The 22,265-nt window shown below is 35.9% G+C and overlaps 1 protein-coding gene across 2 annotated transcripts in view; it reads left to right on the top strand.

Moving 5' to 3' along the window:
- Positions 1 to 18,053, top strand: part of LOC148284485 (uncharacterized) — a 34,565-nt gene extending 16,512 nt beyond the window's left edge. Inside the window, exons 2-4 of one of the 2 annotated variants that reach the window (XM_088239517.1) lie at positions 8,389 to 8,560; positions 12,518 to 12,691; positions 13,729 to 18,053. In XM_088239517.1, coding sequence (XP_088095643.1) covers positions 8,389 to 8,560; positions 12,518 to 12,691; positions 13,729 to 17,378 — 3,996 coding nt within the window. In that variant the 3' untranslated portion in view covers positions 17,379 to 18,053. Of the gene's footprint in view, positions 1 to 8,388; positions 8,561 to 12,514; positions 12,692 to 13,728 lie in introns of both variants that reach the window. The other variant, XM_088239507.1, reaches the window with a different exon arrangement.
- The last annotated feature ends 4,212 nt before the right edge of the window (positions 18,054 to 22,265 follow it).

Genomic DNA, 22,265 nt, shown 5'->3' with positions numbered 1-22,265 from the left:
TAATTCATTTGATGTTGTTCATGAAAAAAATATTAAATGTCTTACTTTTATGTGAATATTGTCTTAAACACACTATAATAGGCTTGTTTTTGCGTTTTTATATCAATTTTCGGAAAAAGAGTTACATGTTTAAAGTAAATTTTTTGAACAAGCGTAAAAACTGCTTTCAATTTTATTAAGAATGAATATTTTATTATTTTCTGCTTTTATTTTTTTTTTCTTATTTACTCGTATATTCAAAATTATATAAATTCTAATAAATAAATAACTACAACAGTGTAAATAACTACACTCTCCAAGTACAAGAGATAGTCTTTTTTTTGGGAGTTATATTTAGTAGATTTGTATGGATTTAAAAAAAAAGGACCACTTATGAAATATATTTGATTAATAATAATAATGTTTTCATGAAAAAACTGACAAAATCGATTTGATCGGTACACGATCAGTGATCAGTACTTTTCATCACTAGTCACATTAGTTTGGCAGCTGTCACTTTAACCAGGCTATATTTGGACTAGAGCATCAAACAGTCTCAAATATATTGTTTTCAATGTTTAAAATATATATTTAAAAACCAAAATATATTTACAATTTATTCCAATATATCAAGTCAAAGAAGGAATCGTGCGCTAAAAATAGCACATTTTAAAACGAAGCTAGCACAGAGACATGCATGTTTTATGGGCGCAATTTTTAATATTTGTTTTTATGTACTGATAGTATTTCGTTGATCCTAAACTTACAAAATTTTCCTTCTTTAAAAAAACACGCACTATCCTGGATTCAAACTAAAAATATTAACTCTTTTTTTCTACGGTGTATTTTGTTGCGCCTTTAATGACAAGGAATAATTTTACGTTTTTTCATATTTTTTATTTCTTTTTTTAATTAGCATAGAATAAAAAAGTACCCTATAATCTTTTACGTAATATTTTTTTCTCTTTCTTATACAGGGTGTTCTTTAAACCCTGTCACATCCGAAACTAAGATGATCAGTATGGGCAAAAAGACATATTAGCATATTTAAAAAAAATATTTAGAAAGAAGAAAATTTGTAAAAATAAAATATTAAAAAGAACCAATGGTTGCTTACTTCTGCAGGGGAGAAGCGAGGGGGGCGCGCCGCGCGGTAAACGTTGTGTTAGACTCGCCTCTCCTCCCTCTTCGTTTCTCCCCAGCAGAAATTAGCAACCATTTGTTTTTTTTTTAATATTTAAAAAAAAATTTATTCGTTCAAAAATTTATTTTAATGGGCCAATATAATAAATCAATAAATAAATTTAAAGTTAATCTGAAGATATTTTTTGAACACGTGTAAAAACAACATTAAATTTTAATTAGTATGAATGTTTTATTGTTTTATGTTTTTTTCTTTATATATCCTCTGTCTTTATTTTTATTTTTCATTTTCATGTACTCGTATTTAAAATTATATAAACTCTTATAAATAAACAACTAAAACAGTGTAAGTCACTCTCCAAGCGCAAGAGTTAGTCTCTTGTTTTGGAGAGTTACAGTGTTAACATTTACTAGATGTGTAAAAGTAGATATGTTTAGAATTTTACGAAAACACGTATTTTTATGAAATTTATTAATTATAAAATTTTTTAGAAAAAAAAAGTCTTCTTGCTCATACTGATCATCGTGGTTTTGGATGTGACTGGGTTTAAAGAACACCTGTATTACACAAAATTATTATACCGGTCTTTTTATTATTTTTTTTATATTTTTTTTATTTATTTCTTAAGTTAGCTTATATTAAAACTAATATAAACTATTATGTACATTTACATCATCTATATATATTTACATTTCCTTACAGTAACTTATACATTTATTTTTAAATTCTTTCAGACACTTTTCATTCTTCATACATTCAGGCATCTCATCATACATTTTTAAACCCTTATACTTCAAACAATTTTGCGACTCAGCTCTTTTCAATAATGGTAGTCTTATTTTATCCTTTTGTCTAGTAGCATATTCATGTCAATTTTTGTTTAAGACAACTTTATCCTTAAAATATTTTGGTAATTTATCGTAAAAAAAATTATGTATAAATATCAACATATTAAATTTAAGTCTCCTTCTTACAGATAACCATTTTAGTTCATCTCTCATCTTTTTTACATTGCTATATTTATTTTTCTTAAGAACTATTCTCATCGCTTTATTTTGTAAAATTTCTAGTTTATTTAAATTTCCTTCGTTTGCTAAAAATAATATTGTTGAGCAGTAATCTATATGTGGAAGAATGATTGTTTTGTAAATTAGTTCTGCAGTATCTTTATTTAATTTATTTCTCAATCTACTAAGGAAAAATATTTTTTTTAATATTTTTTTATTAACGTGTTCAAAATTTGCATTTAATGTCAATTTTGAATCAAGTATTATCCCCAAATATTTCATTTCATTAACTTTTTCTATGGTTTCATTATCAATAAGTACATTCATCCTTAGGTTTGGCTTTTTCCTTCCTAACTCCATGTATTTTGTTTTTCCAACATTAAGCTGAAGTTTATTAATTTTGAGCCACTCAGATATTCTGTTTAAGTCCTCGTTTAATTTTTGTAAAGTCTCTGTATAATTTTCTCCCGCTATACAGATCAATGTATCATCGGCAAATAATTGTAGTTTGCAGTGTTTTATTATATTTGTGATGTAGTTAATATATATTATAAATAAAATTGGTCCTAGAACTGATCCTTGAGGAACTCCTAAATTATTCTCCAATGGTTCTCCAATTATAGGAGCAAAAATTCATGAACATTTCTTGTATACCCACGAACAGGCCGTGCCTTTGTGGGATTTTTGTTTACTATTTTTACTGTTAATATTCCATTGTTATGTAATTATCATTATTTTTTAATGCTCTGTTTTACCTCTTATGTATATTGTCAAACAAATATTTTTTTTAAATAACAGTCTCGAGGTCCCGAAAAGCCTCGAAACTTCGAGACTCTGTCTCAGAGTCTATCTCAGTCTCGAGACTCGAATTCGTGTCGAGATTGAAAGCCCTAGTCACAATGGATCTAATCGGGTCGCAGTCACGTCAGGAACTTTGGCGCTGACCCCCATTTAGGAATGAGAATAAGTGCAGACAAGTAACGAGATATTTTTATAACCACAGAAATTTATTCAATTCCGAATGAGTTAAATTTATTTATGAGATTCATGGCATCGCGGCTATCCGAATGTATGAATTTCTCTTATTAATATTTTGTTTTGTATAATGGAGAGTGATTCAAAATAATTTGACACACTTTCGCGCAAATTAGCAAATATTGAACGTAATTATTGCTCACGGCTAAGTAAAGGTAATTATAAAATGTATATTTTAATGCCGACTATATAATTTAAGTAGTAAACCACCGAAACTTATTTAAATAAGTCTAATTTTGTTGCGAAACGCGATCTCTCGGGCGAATGTGTGGTAAAACTGTTATTTTTATTTTTTTTAATTTTATTTATTTGGATAACCAACAGCTATAATTATCTCATATTTATATAACAAAACAAATAACAAATAAGCCAATTACAGGTTTTCACAAGTAGCATCGCAGTGAGTTAAAAAAGATTCTCGAACATAAAATGAATAGTAATTAATTGTAAATTTAAAAGAAAAGAAAAAAATACAACAAGTTATTTCGAAAGCAAACGCCGCACGTTATTAAGATTATTTTTAAATAAATCTAAGTTAAATGATTTATTTATTACATTAAAATTATTAAAAGTTCGCCATAAATATGAATTTTGCCTATAATTAGATGAAACAAGAGGTATGTGAAGAAGAGGGTTATTTCTTAAAACTTTGGAAGGAACATTGATAGAAAGTTTGCAAAGTAGTTCAGGACAGTCAATTGAACCAGAGGCAATTTTAAGTAAGTAAATTATATCCGCTATTTCACGACGTTTTTGCAGAGGCAGTAGGTGATGTTTTTTACATATATGAATATACTGGTCAGATTTAAACTCAAGTTTCAACCGGAAACACATGAACTTTACGAATTTTTTTTGAATATTTTCAATGCGTGATATCTGCACATTGTACATAGGATTCCATATTTGTGATGCATATTCTAAGTTGCTTCGCACTAATGTACAGTAAAGGATTTTAAGTGTCTTTGCCATATCTTTGCCGTTATCTCTTATCAACTTCAGGGTGCCTGGAAGAACGACTAGACAGGTGCCACCGTTTTGTAGCAACAATTCACGGACAGTGTATACTTGTAATGCAGTATTAAATAGACTTCATGAACTCGGCAATAGTTATTTCCACGTATCTGATATATTTAGTGTAGGGTATTGTTCCTATAGAACAAACTTTTTGAACTTTTTCAAAGATGGTGAATGGAAATTATATTTATTTATTCATGCATTTCATATACAATTTTTTGTTCACTTTGCCTAGCTGTGTGAAACAGTACTTATGATTTTCTTGTTGTATTACTGTAGAATGTTTTATTATTTAAACTTTCTACTGAATATGCTGTATAATTTTTAGGTTATTTTTTAAAATATAAATCTTGTATAATTTTTTATTTTTTTATTTATAAATTTTGTTTTTAATATTCATGTTTTTGAAAAAAAGAAAAAAAATATTAAGCCAAATATAGTAATGTAAAAGGCAGATTTGCCGTTTATGTTAATAAAATAAAATAAATAAATAAAATAAAACCCACGATAAAATTTAGACGCTTATCATCGCCCTCTCACTTCTGTTCAATGTACTTCATAGTCCTAACTCTCCTATATACCTGCGTGAAAATTTCAACGCTTATCAGTTCATGGTTTACCTCTTCGTTCTAATTCTCAAGGCACTCTCTTAATACCCATCCACAATTCCTCTGTCTTCTCTAACTCATATAGTGTCCATGCGGCTCGACTGTGGAATCATCTCCCATCCACCATCGAAGATGTTACTACAATATCTCTGTTTAGTAGATACTAACCTCCTAAATAAAATACAAATAAAAATCTGACAGATAGAAAAAGAATTTCTTTTTCAGTAATACATTCGCTACTTACACGTGCATTTGCCACTTCCACGTGAAATGTGATCCCAGCCTGTTTCTTTTTGATCCTAGCAGTATATAATTTAAAACGACTCAACGCCACGTTGTTTTCGATATAAAATATCAAACTACAAAATAGATACTAATCTCCTAAATATAATACAAATAAATGCGGGATTGAGAACACTCAGACATCGGGATATATTTAAACTGCCGTTGTTTTCAAATAATGCTACATACCACATACCTATGGTCCGCATGTGTCGGGAAAATAATATATACTGCCGAAACAATAAAATTGACATTTTTCATGATACTCTCTCAGCTTTTGCGAATAATCTCTTAGGAATATCTTATTCAATAAGTACACACGTACAATTTTTTTTATTGCATTATATCCTGTGTAAAAAAAAATATGTATTGAAACTTAATGTATAAATCTATTTTGTGTAATTCTATAATTGAAGATATATATGCATGTAAAATTGTATCGACGAATGCTTTCGAATTGTATGTTTTCTAGTATGTATCTTTGTTGAATTACCTAATAAAATAAAATAAAATAAATCCACTCTAGCGATTATAAAGATATACTTCCGATCCCCCAACTTCAAGTTTTGGGTAGGTACATCGATATGACTCAAGGGGAAGCGTACGTCACGGTACACATATCTACGCTCTAAAATGACATAGCTTCAGAATGACGTCATAGTTGAAGATAAAAGAGATAGCATCCGGATTCGTGTCTCTGATTCCCTTTCCTGTCTTCCTAAAGGTATGATTTTTGTCTGCTAAAGTTTGTTTGGCCCCATACTGTTCTTTTCGCTCCAGCCATCGTCGCGCAAACGCACCTTTTATTTTTCCGCAAAATTCAACTCAGATCATCGATTCAGTCAAATAATATCCACGCAAAATTATAATCGCCACTCCAGGGGGAAAAGCTGAATTTTTATGAAGCATAATTTTAATAATTGGTTTTTAAAGACGGTTTCTAAAGACTCGATATGATTATTATAGGCTCCTCCCCATCCAATTATTCCATAAGAAAGAGAAGACTGTTCAAGAACATGATAAAGGAAGTAAATATTGGGGCATAAAAACATATTCTAGCCATTGCAAAGATTTCTCGTAGCTTCAAAATTTCAGCTTTCTAAAATTTATTTATTTACGGACATTGTCCATGTATACAATTTATGAGGTTTAAATATTACAATAAAAGAATAGTTTACAACATTAAAAAAAAGAGAGGAAGCATTGTCAAACATAAGGGACATCGAGACAAGATCTGGACTATTTATTTAGTGCTCGTTTAAATCGTAGTAAACTTAAACCAAAAAAGTCCAGATCTTGTCTCGAGTTAACAATACGACAAAGACGGAGATTGGAGAATTAGGCCATAGTTTGTTATATGTTGATCGATGCACAGTACTTCATTGTTTCTTAATCTACGAGTCGGAATATTGAATTTTACTTGTCCCAGTAATGACGGAACATCGATTATACCATTTAGTATGCCGAACATATATATGGAGTCAATATTAGTTCTACGTTTTTGTAGACTAGAAGTATTTAACATTGACTCTATTTCAGCACAAGAATAATTATCTCTCTCTAGTCCGAGCATCTACGCTATTTTTCGGAATGATTGGTTGGAAGCAGTTATTACCGTTTTTTGTATGATAGCGGCCTGTAGCTCAATCACAAATAGCTATCGACGTGCTTAAAAACATGCTAAGCATTTGAGCGATCACAATGAACAATAATAAACATGCTTAAGTTATCGCAGTCATAGGTTAAGGCGTGTGTAATCTTTAAGTCAACGCTCGTGTCGGTTTGTTTTCCTCGTAAATAAATACAGTTCACTGTAAATAAAAAAAAATAAAAATAGCAGTTTTGGAATATTTTCTATACAGGGTGCCCTTTAAACCCTGTCACATCCGAAACCACAATGATCAGTACGGGCAAGAAGACATATTAGCATATTTAAAAAATATTTAGGACAAAGAAATTTATAAAAAATAAAATGTTAAAAAAAAAAACAAATGGTTGCTTACTTCTGCAGGGGAGAAGTGAGAGAAGCGCGGCGCAGTGTCAAACTACCCCCTCCCCCTCATCGTTTCTGCCCTGCAGAAGTAAGCAACCATTTGCTTTTTTGATATTATATTTTTTTAAATTTTATTCGTTCAAAAAAAAAAATTTTAATGTGCCGATATGTCTTCTTGCTCATACTGATCATCGTGGTTTCGGATGTGACAGGGTTGAATGAACACTCTGTATTTACACCGGTGAAATTCAAACATGTGATTGCGCAGCAGGATTATACGTCGCGAAACGTACATATTTTGACATTTAATATTAGGTGTTCACGGATGTTGCATTGTGATCGCTAAACAACACGATAAACAACCATGGTGAGAAATTGTTATCACGTCGCTTATTAGCACACGTCGATAGTTATTTGTAATCGAGCTACCGGCTGTTTAGCAGAACATGGAATCGACCTTACTACACGCGATTCCACAATATTATATTTTTCAAAATTGCGTTCTGGCAACTACTTTAATTGTAGCTACAAATATAATATTTAATAATAACATAGCTAAGCGTCTTTATTTTAGAAATCTATTTACAAAACTGTTTTTCAAAATAATAAATTATGACTTTTTGTGAATGGAAAATTTTACCTCATAAAGAGTTACTATTAGTAGTGACGCAACGACCCGAAACAAGATCTTGGCCCGAACAGAAACTGAACCTCATTTAAATAAGTTTAAAGTCTTAATTTGTTCCAACAGAGATGGAAAACATTTTTGAGGAGGGAACATAAAAGGCAAGACGTTTACAGGCTGGTACATGAAAATAACATTTTAATATGTATTAACTTATATGTATTTATTTAATATGTAATATATTTTCTTTACTTGCTTAATCTCTCCTCCTTTCCTCTTTCCTCTTTCCTCTTTCCTCTTTCCTCTTTCCTCTTTCCTCTTTCCTCTTTCCTCTTTCCTCTTTCCTCTTTCCTCTTTCCTCTTTCCTCTTTCCTCTTTCCTCTTTCCTCTACCCTCTTTCCTCTTTCCTCTTTTTTCCTTTTTCCCATTAAGTAATAGTTTTGAGTTAAGGTAATTTATAAACAAACAAATTTATTTATATTTTTATATTTCTTTAGCTTTTTAATCTTTAATTTCTATTGAATATGTTCTGTAACGTGAATTATAAAAATAAAACTTTTATTTTATTGGTTGGTTGGAAGAAATTGCCGGGCAATAAGCCCGCCAATATACAAATAACATTTTGTACAAAAAGTCTAATAAATAAATAAATATAAATAAAATATGCGACCCTTAATTTATTGTTAATTATACTTTTTCAGATGGACAAATCTAGTTGGTTGATTTTAACCAGCTTCCTATTGGCGGCGTTAGTGTGGAGTCCCGCGGCGGGAGTCATGAACAAAGCGTCGGAGAAGAGTTCCGAGGACGGCCCCCCTGGTTTGATTGACATCAAGAGCGCCGAGGACCTAGTCGCCGAAGCGTCGGAAACAGGTAATGCAAACCCGTTGGCGGGCAGACGAATTCAAGGATTGATGTTAATATTGTATGGATAATAAAGCAAATTTATTGAGTTTGAAAATTAACCAATTTGTTAAAATATTGGCTTACTCTGACGGCAGGTTGTAACTTGCATCTTTAAAAACTGGTTAAACGGGGTCTCCAATTCCAAAATGTTTTCCGGATTCGTTGTTTGATTTGAAAACTGAAAACAGTAATCTCTATTATTTTTTTTATTTAAACTTGTATCTTTGGATAGAGTGAAGATACCACTTTTGATTTGGTAATTTGGAGAAATCACGCCGTTTTACCGAAGAGGTAGGCAGAGAGGATAGAACCACATATCACTCTGTCTTTGCATGTAGATCTCGCTCCCTCTACATTCATACATCTTCTCATGCACGTACACTGATTTTTCCGACTTTATTTATTTATTTATTTATATACGGCATTTCTGCCATTTACATATATGTGGTATAAAGAGTGCTTAGAAATAAACATATTAAAAAATACATATTTTAAAGAAATTATACAATAACAAAATACATTAATCAATCAAATTATGACTATTCCAACCCAATCTTCTGAAGATGATTTGCTCTTTTTGATAAAAATATGTTGGTCACTTTATTTTTTAAGTTAGGCAGAGATAAACTAAATATATCAAAATGTTTGAGAATTTTGACAATAAAATATTGTAGATGTTCTGCTTAATCTAGGTGGTACATAGAATGAAATCAATTTCAGTAGATCAGGGGTATCAAACATTGGTTTTATTATTTTATACAAAGTCATAAGATCGGTCGATGTTCTTCGTTCTTGCAATTTAGTTAATTTAAAAGAGTCTAAAATTTTGTTATAATTTAATTGATTAGTAGAAAAACCCATATTAAAATTAATATATCTAAGAAATTTATTCTGAATTCTCTCAATAGAATCTGAGAAAGTGATTTGATAAGGTGACCATATTGGAGAATTATAATCTAGTTGGCTTCTAACAAGAATATGAATATGAAATAAATGTATATTTACCCATAGCGAGTTAGGTTTTTGAAAACATGGGGTGGGGGGGTACGGCACCATTTATTACACGTACCAAATAATTTGTTTTTGTCCAAATTAATGGATAGAAAGTGGTCGGAACACACCCAACTGTTATTTTCAGGGGACAATTGTTCCGCCCTGTCTTATGGATCTATTTATTTCGCCTTATTTCATCTATCGGGAATCCTAAAAAATAAACCTTAAATTAATATATTATGCTTGTAAATTTAATGATAAAATGATTACACTAATAAATAACATTTAAGTGAATACGTAATATTTTAAGGTAATGCACAGCCCTGGCATTCTTAATTATAAGAGCCGCCCAAAAAGTGGTCTTAAAAATACCATTCAAAATTGGCGCAGATGTATTGTCATCTCTTTTAGTTACATGCAATAAATGACAATTTCAGATTCTTTCAGTGATATAAAAAGAGAAAAAAATATTTCTAGAAGTCGGTTGACTCGGTAAAAGGTCGTCGAGTTTGCATGTCTTGAACATTTAAAGAAATATTTGGATTGAAACGCTTGAAAAAAATGATTAAAATCACATAAATCCAATGTATAAGGTATTTGAATTACACAGAAACAAATGCTCTAATAATTGTTCTAATGATAGTACAAAAATAGTGGTGCATTTATGTTGAAAACCACCAAAAAACGTATTAATTTGAAAATGTATAATATTTGATAAATACCTGTGATAACTGAAGCTTTTTCTCCCTTTTCCAGTTCTATTTGAACATCCTTTCATGGCACAAGTCGGCATAATGAACTTTGATGTAATTAGCACTAAATACGTTAAACAATCATCAAAATACCGACAGAGCATTTGACAGTTCGAAACAATACTGATCGCGTACGTAAAAAATGAGCATCGTATAATTCTAAAATCGACTACAAAACAAAAAATAAGGAACGTACCCACAGATTTTTTTGACTCCCTTTCTCTCATTTAGAACATATGATTATTGAAAGTGCGCCATATTAAAGGTTGAAAGATAAAATGTTGTGTACGATCTCAATCGCCGACTGGGGACATTAAGGGGAACATTTTCCGAACAAAATGTAGAATCAACATTACAATTAATTATTGTATAAAGATATATCCAGTCTAAAACCTGTCTCCTAAATTCCAACTCATCTAGACCAAAATGTTCTAGGCGCTGATAAGAAGACTGAAGGGTTCTGCCCGGGTTACATTTAAATGAGCCGACGACATTGGGCTATTCTATAAATATCAAACAGACGTATTAACAAACAATGACATAAACGAAGACCTAACTATGTTGACTAAATGGACAAACACAAACTTACTTACACTTAACGAAAAAAAATGCAAAATTATCTATTTTGAATCTAGAAAAAAATGTCATAAAGTGGATGCTTACATAAATAATGAACGACTAACTGAAATTGAACATGTTAAATACTTAGGACTAACAATAAACGGACAATTCATTTCAACAATTTAATTAGCAAAGTGGCGACTTCATCGAGTCTTTTTTTTAAATCAAAAACTTTGTTCGAATGACGGAAAAAAAATTCATGTATGAAGCCGATGTAAAAATTAAAATATGTTATATGCAACTTCTATGGGGAACAGAAAATCAAAATGACATAAACAGACCACAAAGACAGCAAAATAAAATATTAAAGTTAGTATATGACCTTCCCTATCTAACAGCAACTAGAGAACTTTTTAAACAGACTAAACAATTTAATGTAACTGAACTCTTTAAACTAGAATCCTTAAAATTTATTCATAAATTAGCCGCTGATGTAATTGTAGACGAAGAATTAAAACTTGAAAAAAACTGTAGTAAACATGAACACAATACGAGAATATCAGAAAAATATCATATGCAACCTTTCAAAACGAGAAAAGGACAATCGAGACTAATAAACCATGTTCTGAAATTATACAATAAACTACCAGACAAAACTAAACAAAAGACTCAGACAACGTTTACAAAATATGTTAAAAATATTATTATAACAGTAGAATGTGAATTTTAAAAGTAAAAATATTTTGTTACATGTATGTAACCCGTAAGGCGTTGCCTGGTATGTAGGTGAAATAATTCAATTAGATGAATCTCACCCGCATAAATAAAGGTTTCCGCTCTTTAACTTCACAAACATCAACACATGAAAGAATTGAAGGAATATAGATGTTAAAATATAGGCAGAATGGTGAATGTTACACAGTGTGTAAAGTGGCCACTTAAACCAGCCATTGACAGGTCATAAGCCCTGTAGATGCCTGGACTTCTATATTACCTTCTCTTAAATGTTCTTCATCTCTGTTGTAATATGTTAATATAAACAGCTCCCCGGGAAGTTGAATCCAGTCCTTGTCTACAAAAATTTGGACAAACTCAAAATATTGTTGATAAATTACCTGGTCCATGAAGAAGTATAGAAATTGAAAAAATAATATTTTCAGGCGTTGTCTAGTATGTAGGTGAAAAAATTAAATTAGATGAATCTCACCCACATAAATAAAGGTTTCAGCTCTTTAACTTCACAAACATCAAAAGATGAAAGAATTAAAGGAATATAGATGTTCAAATATAGGCAGAATGGTGAATGTTACACAGTGTGTAAAGTGACCACTTAAACCAGCCATTGACAGGTCATATGCCCTGTAGATGCCTGGACTTCTATATTACCTTCTCTTAAATGTTCTTCATCTCTGTTGTAATATGTTAATAACCCGTAAGGGTTTATCAATGAAATTTTAATTTAAAAAAAACAAAAAAAATGTTAAGATACGAAGTATTTTTTTGCACAGATTCAATTAAATCAATGTTACCAATGCAGTGCGCTATGCGCCACGAGGAGCGGATAAGAGTAATCTTGATGATGAGTAATCCTTACACATGTTTGTCACTATTTCAGCAGAGACCCAAAAAAGGGAAATCCCCTTGAACGGCGGAGTTCTGTCCAACTCCTACGGGGAGCCCATCCCCGCGGACTCGTACGGCCCGCCTTCCTCCAATATCGCCCAGCAGCCGTTGGGGCCCCCGCCGCTTCCCATAGCGGACTCCTACGGACCCCCGCCGAAGTCCAACGACGGTGACTATCCTTTATTCTACTACTACCATCACGCCACTTCCCCGCAGGGGTAGGCAGACAGAATGGACGGCCACGTGCCTTTCAGTTGTGCGTGATTTTGTCATAAAATGATATTTGACACCACATATAAATAGGTACAAAAGAGAACCAATAGGCTTGATTCAGAATAACAGAGAACATACGTTTTGTCTCTTTTTTGTTCTAAATCATTAAATCAAATGCAATTTTCCACTCCTACTTTCCTTCAATCATCCTTCACCACCTTTAGGAAGACAGGAAAGGGAATCCGGGACAAGAATCTGGATGATATCTCCAAGTCCTGGCTTTTGGGTAGTTTTTTTCCACAATGGCAGTGCATTTCTTTAAATTTTGTCAACTTGTATATTAAGTTTCATAATATTATGATAGGTCTGACGTGATAAATGAGCAATAGTTTGACAGCCCGCGCATCGGAACCAGAAACGCTAAATGCGCCCAACATAATACGCACGTTATAGGTAACTAAATTCGTACTAATATCATGTCATTACGCATATTCAAAGTGCCATTACAAACGAATTTCAAATCTGCGCATGCGTTGGCAATGACCGGAATATGTATATTATCTTCTCCCTCTAACGCACAATTCATCGGTATGAAGGATTGTCTGTCTCGCTCAAATGACGATTTAAGGAAATATGTTATATATCAAACAAATTCAGGGTAAAAGATTGTGCAAAACAGAATACGCACGGGGACGATTGCGCATGCGTAGACAAAATGAGAAAATCGTCCGCTAGAATCGATTTCGCTAGATCTTTTGGCGCCGGTATTGAATATTACGATGTTTACGTGTATAATATTGCAACGAATCTCTGTTTCTTTGTACCTACCTATAACATATTTTTACTATCAATAAAATTACTAATTTATTTACACATTTTTTTACTTGGCAGTGCACTGCACTTATGCACATACTAAGGAACCTCCTCTGATCTATACTATACAAAAATTATATTTATATTGTCGCCGCTACAATAATATTTCGTTAATTTCAGGTCTTCCGATTCCGATTTACGGAGTGCCAGACGATAGCTCTAACCACGTCCAGTACCCTGGGCCACCACCGGACATCCCTCCGCCCATAGGAAACGGCCACGACGGCCTATCGTTCGGGGGCACTCCTCATCAGCAATACGGCCCTCCGCAGGGCGTGTTCGGCCCCCCGAAGACGACCATCTTCCAATCTTCTCACAACTCTCATTCGGCCAACTCTTACCGCGGCCCGCCGCCGCCGATATCCTACGGACCGCCGAAACTCAGCTACGGCCCGCCGAAGCCTCAATACGGCCCGCCCAAGATCTCGCACGGCCCGCCGAAGCTGTCTTACGGACCGCCCAAGTTCCAATACGGACCCCCGAAGTTCGGCGGACCGAAGCCGCAGTTCGGCGGACCGAAGCCTATCTTCGGAGGAGGAAAAATACAGTTCGGCGGGTTGAAGCAGCAGTACGGACCGCCGAAGGGGCCGTTCCACGCCCCCAAACCACAATACGGACTACCGCCATTAGAACACGGGCTGAACAGCGAGTTCGGTCCTCCGCCACCGAAGCCTCTGTTCTTCCAAAAGCTGCACCCGGTTTACGGCCCTCCGATCGGAAACTTCGGTCCTCCGATCCCTCTCAAGCCTTCGTTCCCTATTCCCGAGGATTCTTACGGCCCCCCCGGGAAGCCGTTGGGCCCTGACGATCATTTCTCGCAGATTATCGGACCCGAACAGACCTTTGTTTCTGGCTTCCGCCACGGTCCGCCGGAACCAGACCCGAACCCGAGGCCGGCTCACCCCGGGATCCCGGCCCCGCCCACCCCTCCGCACATACTGTACGATGGATGGACGCCGATTCCCGGCCTGATTTCGAAACCGCCTTCCGGCCATCACGGGCACGGAGGAAACATCCAAGAAGGAAGCTTCATTTCATCGCTGCACTCGATCGGATCGTTAGATTCAGGTTTATCTAGTGGAGTTTCTGGATCGTATGGCGCGCCGAGTATTTCGTACGGGCCTCCTCTCGGATTATCGGGAGGAAGCTCGGATCACTCGCAAGGACATTCGAGTCACGCGGATCTCTCCTTCGGAGGGCATTCGGAAGGCGGCCTGAGCAGCTCCTTCGGAGGGCATTCGGAAGGCGGCCTGAGCGGCTCTTTCGGGGGGGGTTTGGGCGGGTTCGGCGGTAGCTTAGACCACTCGGGACACGAAGGCGGCTCGGGACACTCCGTCGGTATTTCTGGGGGCGGTCACGATCACTCCTCCGGTTCCTTCATCACCGGTGGATACTCCAGCGTGTCCGGAAATGAAGGCCTGCAAGGAATCGACTTGAATTCAATCATCGGTCAGTCGAGCAGTGGATCGGGGGGCATCGGACTACAAGGATCTAAGACGGTTTATGAAGCTCACTATACCGAAGGATCAAATGGACATAATACAGTTTTGAGCGCAGTTCCGAGCGGAAGCTACGGAGTCCCGTCATCGGGTGGCGGAGGCGATTCTTTAGCAGTTGTGCAAAGCGTCGGATTCGACCTCGGATCTGGTTCATCTCATTCGCCGCATTCGTCGCAGACAGTGCAGCTGTCAGATTTCGGCTCCCACGGATCGGTGTCGACTGGTTATGGCGCGCCACCGCCGGAATCATTTTCTAAAGGACCATACCCCGGTCCGAGAGTGTTGGGAGGATTTTCGTCCTCTTCAAATACCATCGGGTTGACACCTCCGAGTGGAATATACGGAGTACCCCCGGGAGGCAAGTACGGTATTCCCCCACCACCGCCACCGTTTAATATCTTCAAAGGACACTCCCAAGGACACTCACACGGGCAATCCCACGGACAGTCGCACTCGCTTTCACTATCATACGGAACCCCGTCCGGCTCGTTTGGCTCCGGAAGCGTTAACTCATTCAGAGTTCCTCCCAAGAGCCCTATCGCTTTTAGGGAACCGGTTCCTCAAGGACTCATTCAAAATATCGGACACAGCGTCATTCAAAAAGACTCTCTAGGCATTGATAACCATAATGGTTTGTCCTCGACTTACTTGCCTCCGCCAGTACCGGAATTCCTCAACGCTAAAACACAGACTTTAGCAGGTGCATTCGCTAAAGCGGGCGCTCCTGCTTTCAGCATCCAAGCTATCGAACCGACAAACTTGTACAGTTTGCCTTCACCCAGACACCCAATATCTTTCCAGTCCAGCGTATCGAACCATAACGCTGACTTTTCGTCAATAGATAATAATTTCCACGGTTCAGCGTCGTCGAGCCTTACCGATACCTACGGGGCACCCAGTATCAAGACTTCTGTCACGACAACTGTTGAGGGAAAGAAAATAGAGCAAAGTAATTCGAACGCTATTTCTAGTCAACAAGAAGTAATCGGAACTGACGCGGTAAGTCTAGCCGCGGCTATCTTGAAAAACTGCCCTTACCACAAAGCCTTGTACGAAGCTGCCAAGAGTATCGAGAAGAATAACCCGTCGGCTTTAGCTTCGAGTTACGTCGCAAGTCTGAGTGCTATAGATGCGAATGTTGCCGCTTCGCAAACATCGTCAACAAGTTCAAATTCTTTCAATGTAAAGGCTCCCGGAAGCGATTCCGTTAATTATCACTCACCAGATTTGGCGAGCGCCTCTCACACTTTGATCGCGTCAAATATTCATTCGAAAGAATTAAATCAGTTTTTGAAATCGCAAGAAAATGAACAGAAGTCTTCCGGTAAACAGCAGCGCGTAGAGGGGAACCAAAATGCGGAGCAACAAACTTATCAGCAATTTATGGACTCTGCGTGGAAAAATAGCGAAGAAGGTCTTAGTTTCCTAGAACACACCAAAGTCCTCGGTCAAAGCTTCGACGCGAGTGGAGTCCACCACGTTCCCGTCCAAGGAGAAAGGGGGTCTTACACCCTTCAAATCCAGTCGGCTGACGGCTTGAGCGGTCCGTCAGGGCAAGCCTCTTCCATCTCTCACGACCAAGTCTTGTCCGAAGGTCTTTTGCAGTCGATCTTGCAAGCGATCGAACAACCGCAGCAGACCCAGCTGGTAGTCCCGCAGGACCAGCCGATCATCCAACATTTCCCGAACGGGTTCGACTTGAATCAGGCGGCTTCGGGCATCCCACTTCCGGAAGGATACGAGCTCGTACCCCAAGGAGAACAGTACACCGGAAATAAGGGAATCAACAGAGGAGATCAAAACGCGGAAAAGGAAGATGAAGACGGTTCTTCGTCAGTCAAAAACCCCGTTTTCATTGTAGCGCCGCAGAAATTTGACAAAGGACACCAACCGATTTCGGATAAGTTCGTATTTTCAAGTTCAGACGAAAAGGCCCCGGAGATCGTCACCCCTTTGAGCATTATCGACGATAATGAAATAGCCCTTTACTTTAACGGCAAAGACAACGACGTGAACTCGGATTACAACGACGTCGATCCGAGGAACAACGAACAGAAGGACGAAGATGACGAGATCAGAAGTTCCCAAGATGACCAGAGTGAAACAGTCACAGAAATATCCGTGGAGTCGTCAATCAGCGCCAGTGACAGCGAGGAAGGCAACAAGAACGCCCAGCAGTACGGGGACGATGAGGCGATATCGCATGGAAAGTTCGGAGACAAAATTAGTAAAAAAAGCGACGATTCTGACAAGGAAAAGGAACAGTCATAATAATTAATGAAAATTTAGTTTAAGTTAGATAGAAACTTAATCTAGGCACAAGTATTAAATTGTATTTCAAATTGAGAAAAAAAGAGCGCAGTTAAATTGGATCTAAAAACAATGTCGAACAAACTTTTTAGAAACCAAGATTGAAATTTGAAAGATAAAATGACCATTCGACATTTGTTAAATATTTGTAAAATATTTTTTGTTATTTTTCTATTGTTATTCTGAAAGAGTGAGTCGGTGTTATATTTAGCTCCTGATGTCATTTTGACCTGGCTCTGTTGTCAGGGCCGGTTTTAGCACTACCAGCGCCCTGGGCGGGATTTCTACGGCGCCCCCTATCTTCCACCCCTTTAAACCAATACGAAAAAAAGCCCTTTTTAGCCTTCGTATCAACGAACTCTTTTATTTAAATACTTAAGTTTACGTCTTCCGAAATTTCGTTTTCGATTGCAAAGATGCCAAGTTTGTCAATCTAGATTGATATATTGTCGATCGTAGATAAGTTTTTATCGGCTTAAGTTTAGAAAAACTCCTTTCCCCGCTAGCAACCGTTACAGTTATAGTGATGTATATTCGCAACACTATCCATACATTTGGATACAGTTCTTGTAAGTTAAGATCTTTTATAAAATTCATAATAATGACAGGATTAACGACATTCTGATCAGGCAAAAATAATTTCAGACTTGTGAGTTCATCACACAACATACAACCATCTACATCGGATTTAGAATCTACTGTTAATTTCAATTGGAAATTACCACAGAGTTTGAGAAGGTCTGGTTTTTCCGGAATCTTTTTTATATTGAACAGAAAAGACCAAGATTTCGAGTACTCATTTAGCTTTTCAAATCTTTCATTGAGTGAAATAAAGGTAGTGTCCAAAAGGCTGTAGAAAAATTAAAATTTCTTTTTAGGAGAAGTTATAGGCTCATCATGGGCCACAACAAAGAGTTTGTCGCTAGATTTAGGAAATTTACGAGTAAGTTGGACTCGTTCGATGAGCGAGTGGATAAAATGGGGCGCCTGCAGCGCCCCATTATATCTGGCGCCCTACCTTAACGCCGCTAATGTCTGTTGTGACGGGACCCTAGTAAATTCATTCTCGCAACCGGGCTACTGAGTATAGGGTGTGTCCTCATATTGCTAAATCTTCTCCCCTGAGCCCAGGTCCTTAAAACGTCACATATAATTAGTATAGATGTTTAATCATCCGCACTGCAGAACCTATTTTTTGAAGTTTCAATAAGTTTCACCCCAGCAAGGTGTTTCTTAAATCTGCAGTAACCTGTCAGGGCTCTAGTGATAACCCTCACTTGGTGTAGCTCAGTTTGATAAGGTGGAAAGCGAACCTTTCCGAGTACTCTTTCAGGAATTCCTCCGCATGGTGCTGACCAGATGCCTTTTGCTAGTACAATATACTCTGCTTCCAGGTCCACGATCTTACTCTTCTATTCATGACTTTATAGTTTCTGGAGAAACAATGGCTTACATTGACAATTGATAAACGAAACAATAACAAAAAATATCTGTACATTTATTTTTGTAAAGTGGTTTGCGTCTCGGCTAAATGATCGCAAAGCTTGTTTTTCGAACTCATAGATGTCGTTGATTGCGAACAATACTCATATTATTACGCTACCGATCAACACTTTGTACCTTTACATTACAATTAATAATTAAGTTGTTTGTAAATAATATTAAGAAAATTACAAAACACTTTTATTTGCCGACCGCGCCCGGTGATGCATAGGGCAGTCCGAGAACAAACAATAATAATGAAATGTTACTGCGTAGGACTACCTTAAATGGAAAATATTTCATATTCTTCTTAACAGAAATCGAACTTAGAGCCTCAAGAATCAACTCCAACCACTCCTCTCGGTTCCATGTTTTTTTACAAAATATAAAATATTTGTAAATGTTTGAATCTAATAAAACATACATATTTTTTAAAGAAACAAGTAATAAAATGATGATGAAATTCATCATGGACCAAAAACAGGTATCATCCAATTATTGGTAGCTGTGCATGATCGTTAAATGCAGCCCTGGGGTGGTATTCTGAATCTTCTCTATCCTCCAGAGAGTGGTTAATTTGGGAATTTTTATTGATCCCACAGTCGAGCCGCATGGACGTTATATGAGTTAGAGAAGAAAGAGGAATCGCGGATGGGTATCAAGAATGTCTTAAGAATTAGAACGAAGAGGTTAACCATGAACTAGAAAGCGTATACATGTACGTCAATGCTAAAACCTGTCAGAATAGTCAAAATATGCAACTTACTGGTCACCTAACCTTCATATGACAGATGACCGAACTACGCTACATTTGGTTTAGAAATGTAGTGCCCTATGAACCATTGGGTGCGGATGTAAAAATGATGATGATGACGACATACAAAATGCTTAAAAACATATGTATCCACGGAAAATGAAAGGGTAAATTGTGTTAATGTAAGTTTTATATGAACACACCGCCATATGTAAAAAAGCTTCTATTTTTAAATTTATGAGACTTTTTTCTTTATTTGCTGGATGTAAAAATGAGCGACGATATATTTATTGCTTTTTATGTTTTTTTATTTTTTATTTTTAAGATATTTAATATAAATAAAATGGTTGAAATGTTTCTAATGTGTTTTATTTTATCAGTGCTTGCATTGTGTTCATATCATAATATTGTGGGTACCCGGGCCGCGATTATGATGGGAAGCTTAGGACGTCATACCTTCACCGCGACGGTATAGATGAAGGTAAAGTCTCTCTAGCGATCACTAAGATACACTACCGAACCCACCTTCAAGTTTTGGGTAGATACATCGATATGAAACAAGGAGAAGCGTACGTCACGGTACACATACCTACGCACTAAAATGACATAGCTTCAGTATGACGTCATAGTTGAAGACGAAATTCTCCCGACCGATTACAAAGATACACTACCGATCCTCCCACCATTAAGTTTTGATGTAAGTACATCGGTTTGTTCCGACGGGTCCAGAACCCCTCGATACGTTTATCTACGCATTAAAAGTGTCAGTTTTTTTGTTTTGTTCCGCCGAGCAATGTTTCCTATAATTACGATTTATTTCAATTTTTTATTATTGGCACTTTTTTCTTAAAAGACTATTACAAATATGAAAATTAGTCAATTTTGAAATCGAATTAAATTCAGACATAATAGTCAGTTTGATAAAACGAACGCCTAGATGCAAAAACTAATGCCGCTAGATTCTACTTTATTAACATAAAAGAGTATCTAGGCGTTAGAAAGTTGCCACTGTAAAAAATAAATTTAGTTATTACATTTTTTACATCTGTTTTACTATCTTTCTGAGTGTAAGTATGGATACGTTAAAGGAGCCGGCTTTTTTTGTCACTCGGTAGATAAATACGGACGATCGTTAAGCGTACCGTCTAAGTAATTTCCAAAAGTCATATAAAACTCATGTTCAAGCGAGGATTTATTGCTCGAATTGGGATTTATTGGAGTTTATAGTCGCTTTGAAGTGAGTACTTTTTATCACACAGGCCAATTTAAAATTTAAATAAAAACTATTTTAAATGTTAATGACGTAAGGAACGCGGACTTAATTGTTTGCGGTCATTCCATTGGCTTGTTTCGATCATATGATGTGGATATGACAAGTAGGTAGAACATAGCGAGGAAGATACAGATGGTACAGAAGTTAAGATATGTAAATATGACGATAGCGTTCATAATCGAGGCACTGGGCTGGTATTCCAAACGCTCTCGCGGCCGTATTATCTCGCGTATTTTGTATGTAAATACACGAGATAATAAAACTATTCCCCTCTTGCACTATATTCAGGAATGTATTGAGTGTCAGTTAGTATAATTTTAGTCTTACGAAAACTCCAGTAAAAAGATATTATTGGGTAGAAATTATAAGGAAATAATCTGATTGGGATCCATAAAAAACGAATATTGTTGGTAAAAATGAAATATAAAACATTCAAATGTGTTTATTTAAGCTACATAATGTAAATATATATTTTTTCAAACATTTATTAGCATAAAAAAATACACAGTAAAAAAAAATGGAACACTTAGGGTTGAACTTGCCAAAGAAGAGTCTGGCTCTCCTTGTGTAGTGGTCAAGACGCTTGACTCACAGACAGAAGGTGCCGGGTTCGATTCCCGGTGAAAACACAAAAATTCAATGTGATTTTTCTCAAGCCTGGGTGTTCTGTGATGTAATTCACCACTGTGATTAGGCCTCCTGGCCTGTTGTGGTGCAAAAATAAAATAAAATGAAAACAAATAAAAATAAAATAAATTGTGTTTGGCAAGTTTACAAAATAATATAAAAAAGATACAAAAATACAATACAAAATAAATAAACAAAAAATTAAACAATTTTAAAAATGAAGACATTTAACACTTTATAAATTGATATACACAGGCACATATTATATATACATATTTTCAGAATACGGTTAATCTCAATTATGCCAGGAAGCTTTTTTTAAATTTATTTCTTGACGTAGATTTTGTGGTAAATTATTGAAAAGCTTCCGTCCTATGTAAGTATAATGATGTTTGGCCGTGGTGGTTAATTCTCTGTAGAGCGAGGAGCGAGGCATCCTGTTCTCAACCTTCCCGTAATACGGCCCCACGGGAGGCTCTCCTTATGCACCTGGACTTTACGTAGATATTCTCCCACTCTTAAAACATTAAATTCCTTGGACAGTTCGGTAGTTGAGAAGAAGGATGGTTTAAATAGTATAGATATTTTTTTTTTGTAGAACATTTGAGGGTCTAAGATGAGCTTTAGAAGCCCCTCCCCATCCAACTATTGCATATTGAATGATTGACTGTACTAGAACATAATGAACTGTCTTCAAAACTTAAATCTAGCA

The sequence above is a fragment of the Micrasema longulum genome, unplaced genomic scaffold (genome assembly GCF_059751315.1).
Source record: "Micrasema longulum isolate JH-2025_06_02 unplaced genomic scaffold, ASM5975131v1 h1tg000116l, whole genome shotgun sequence".
Classification (NCBI taxonomy): Eukaryota; Metazoa; Arthropoda; class Insecta; order Trichoptera; family Brachycentridae; genus Micrasema; species Micrasema longulum.
The sequence above is the reverse complement of the archived record's forward strand: the minus strand, read 5'-3'. Positions and strand labels throughout refer to the sequence as shown.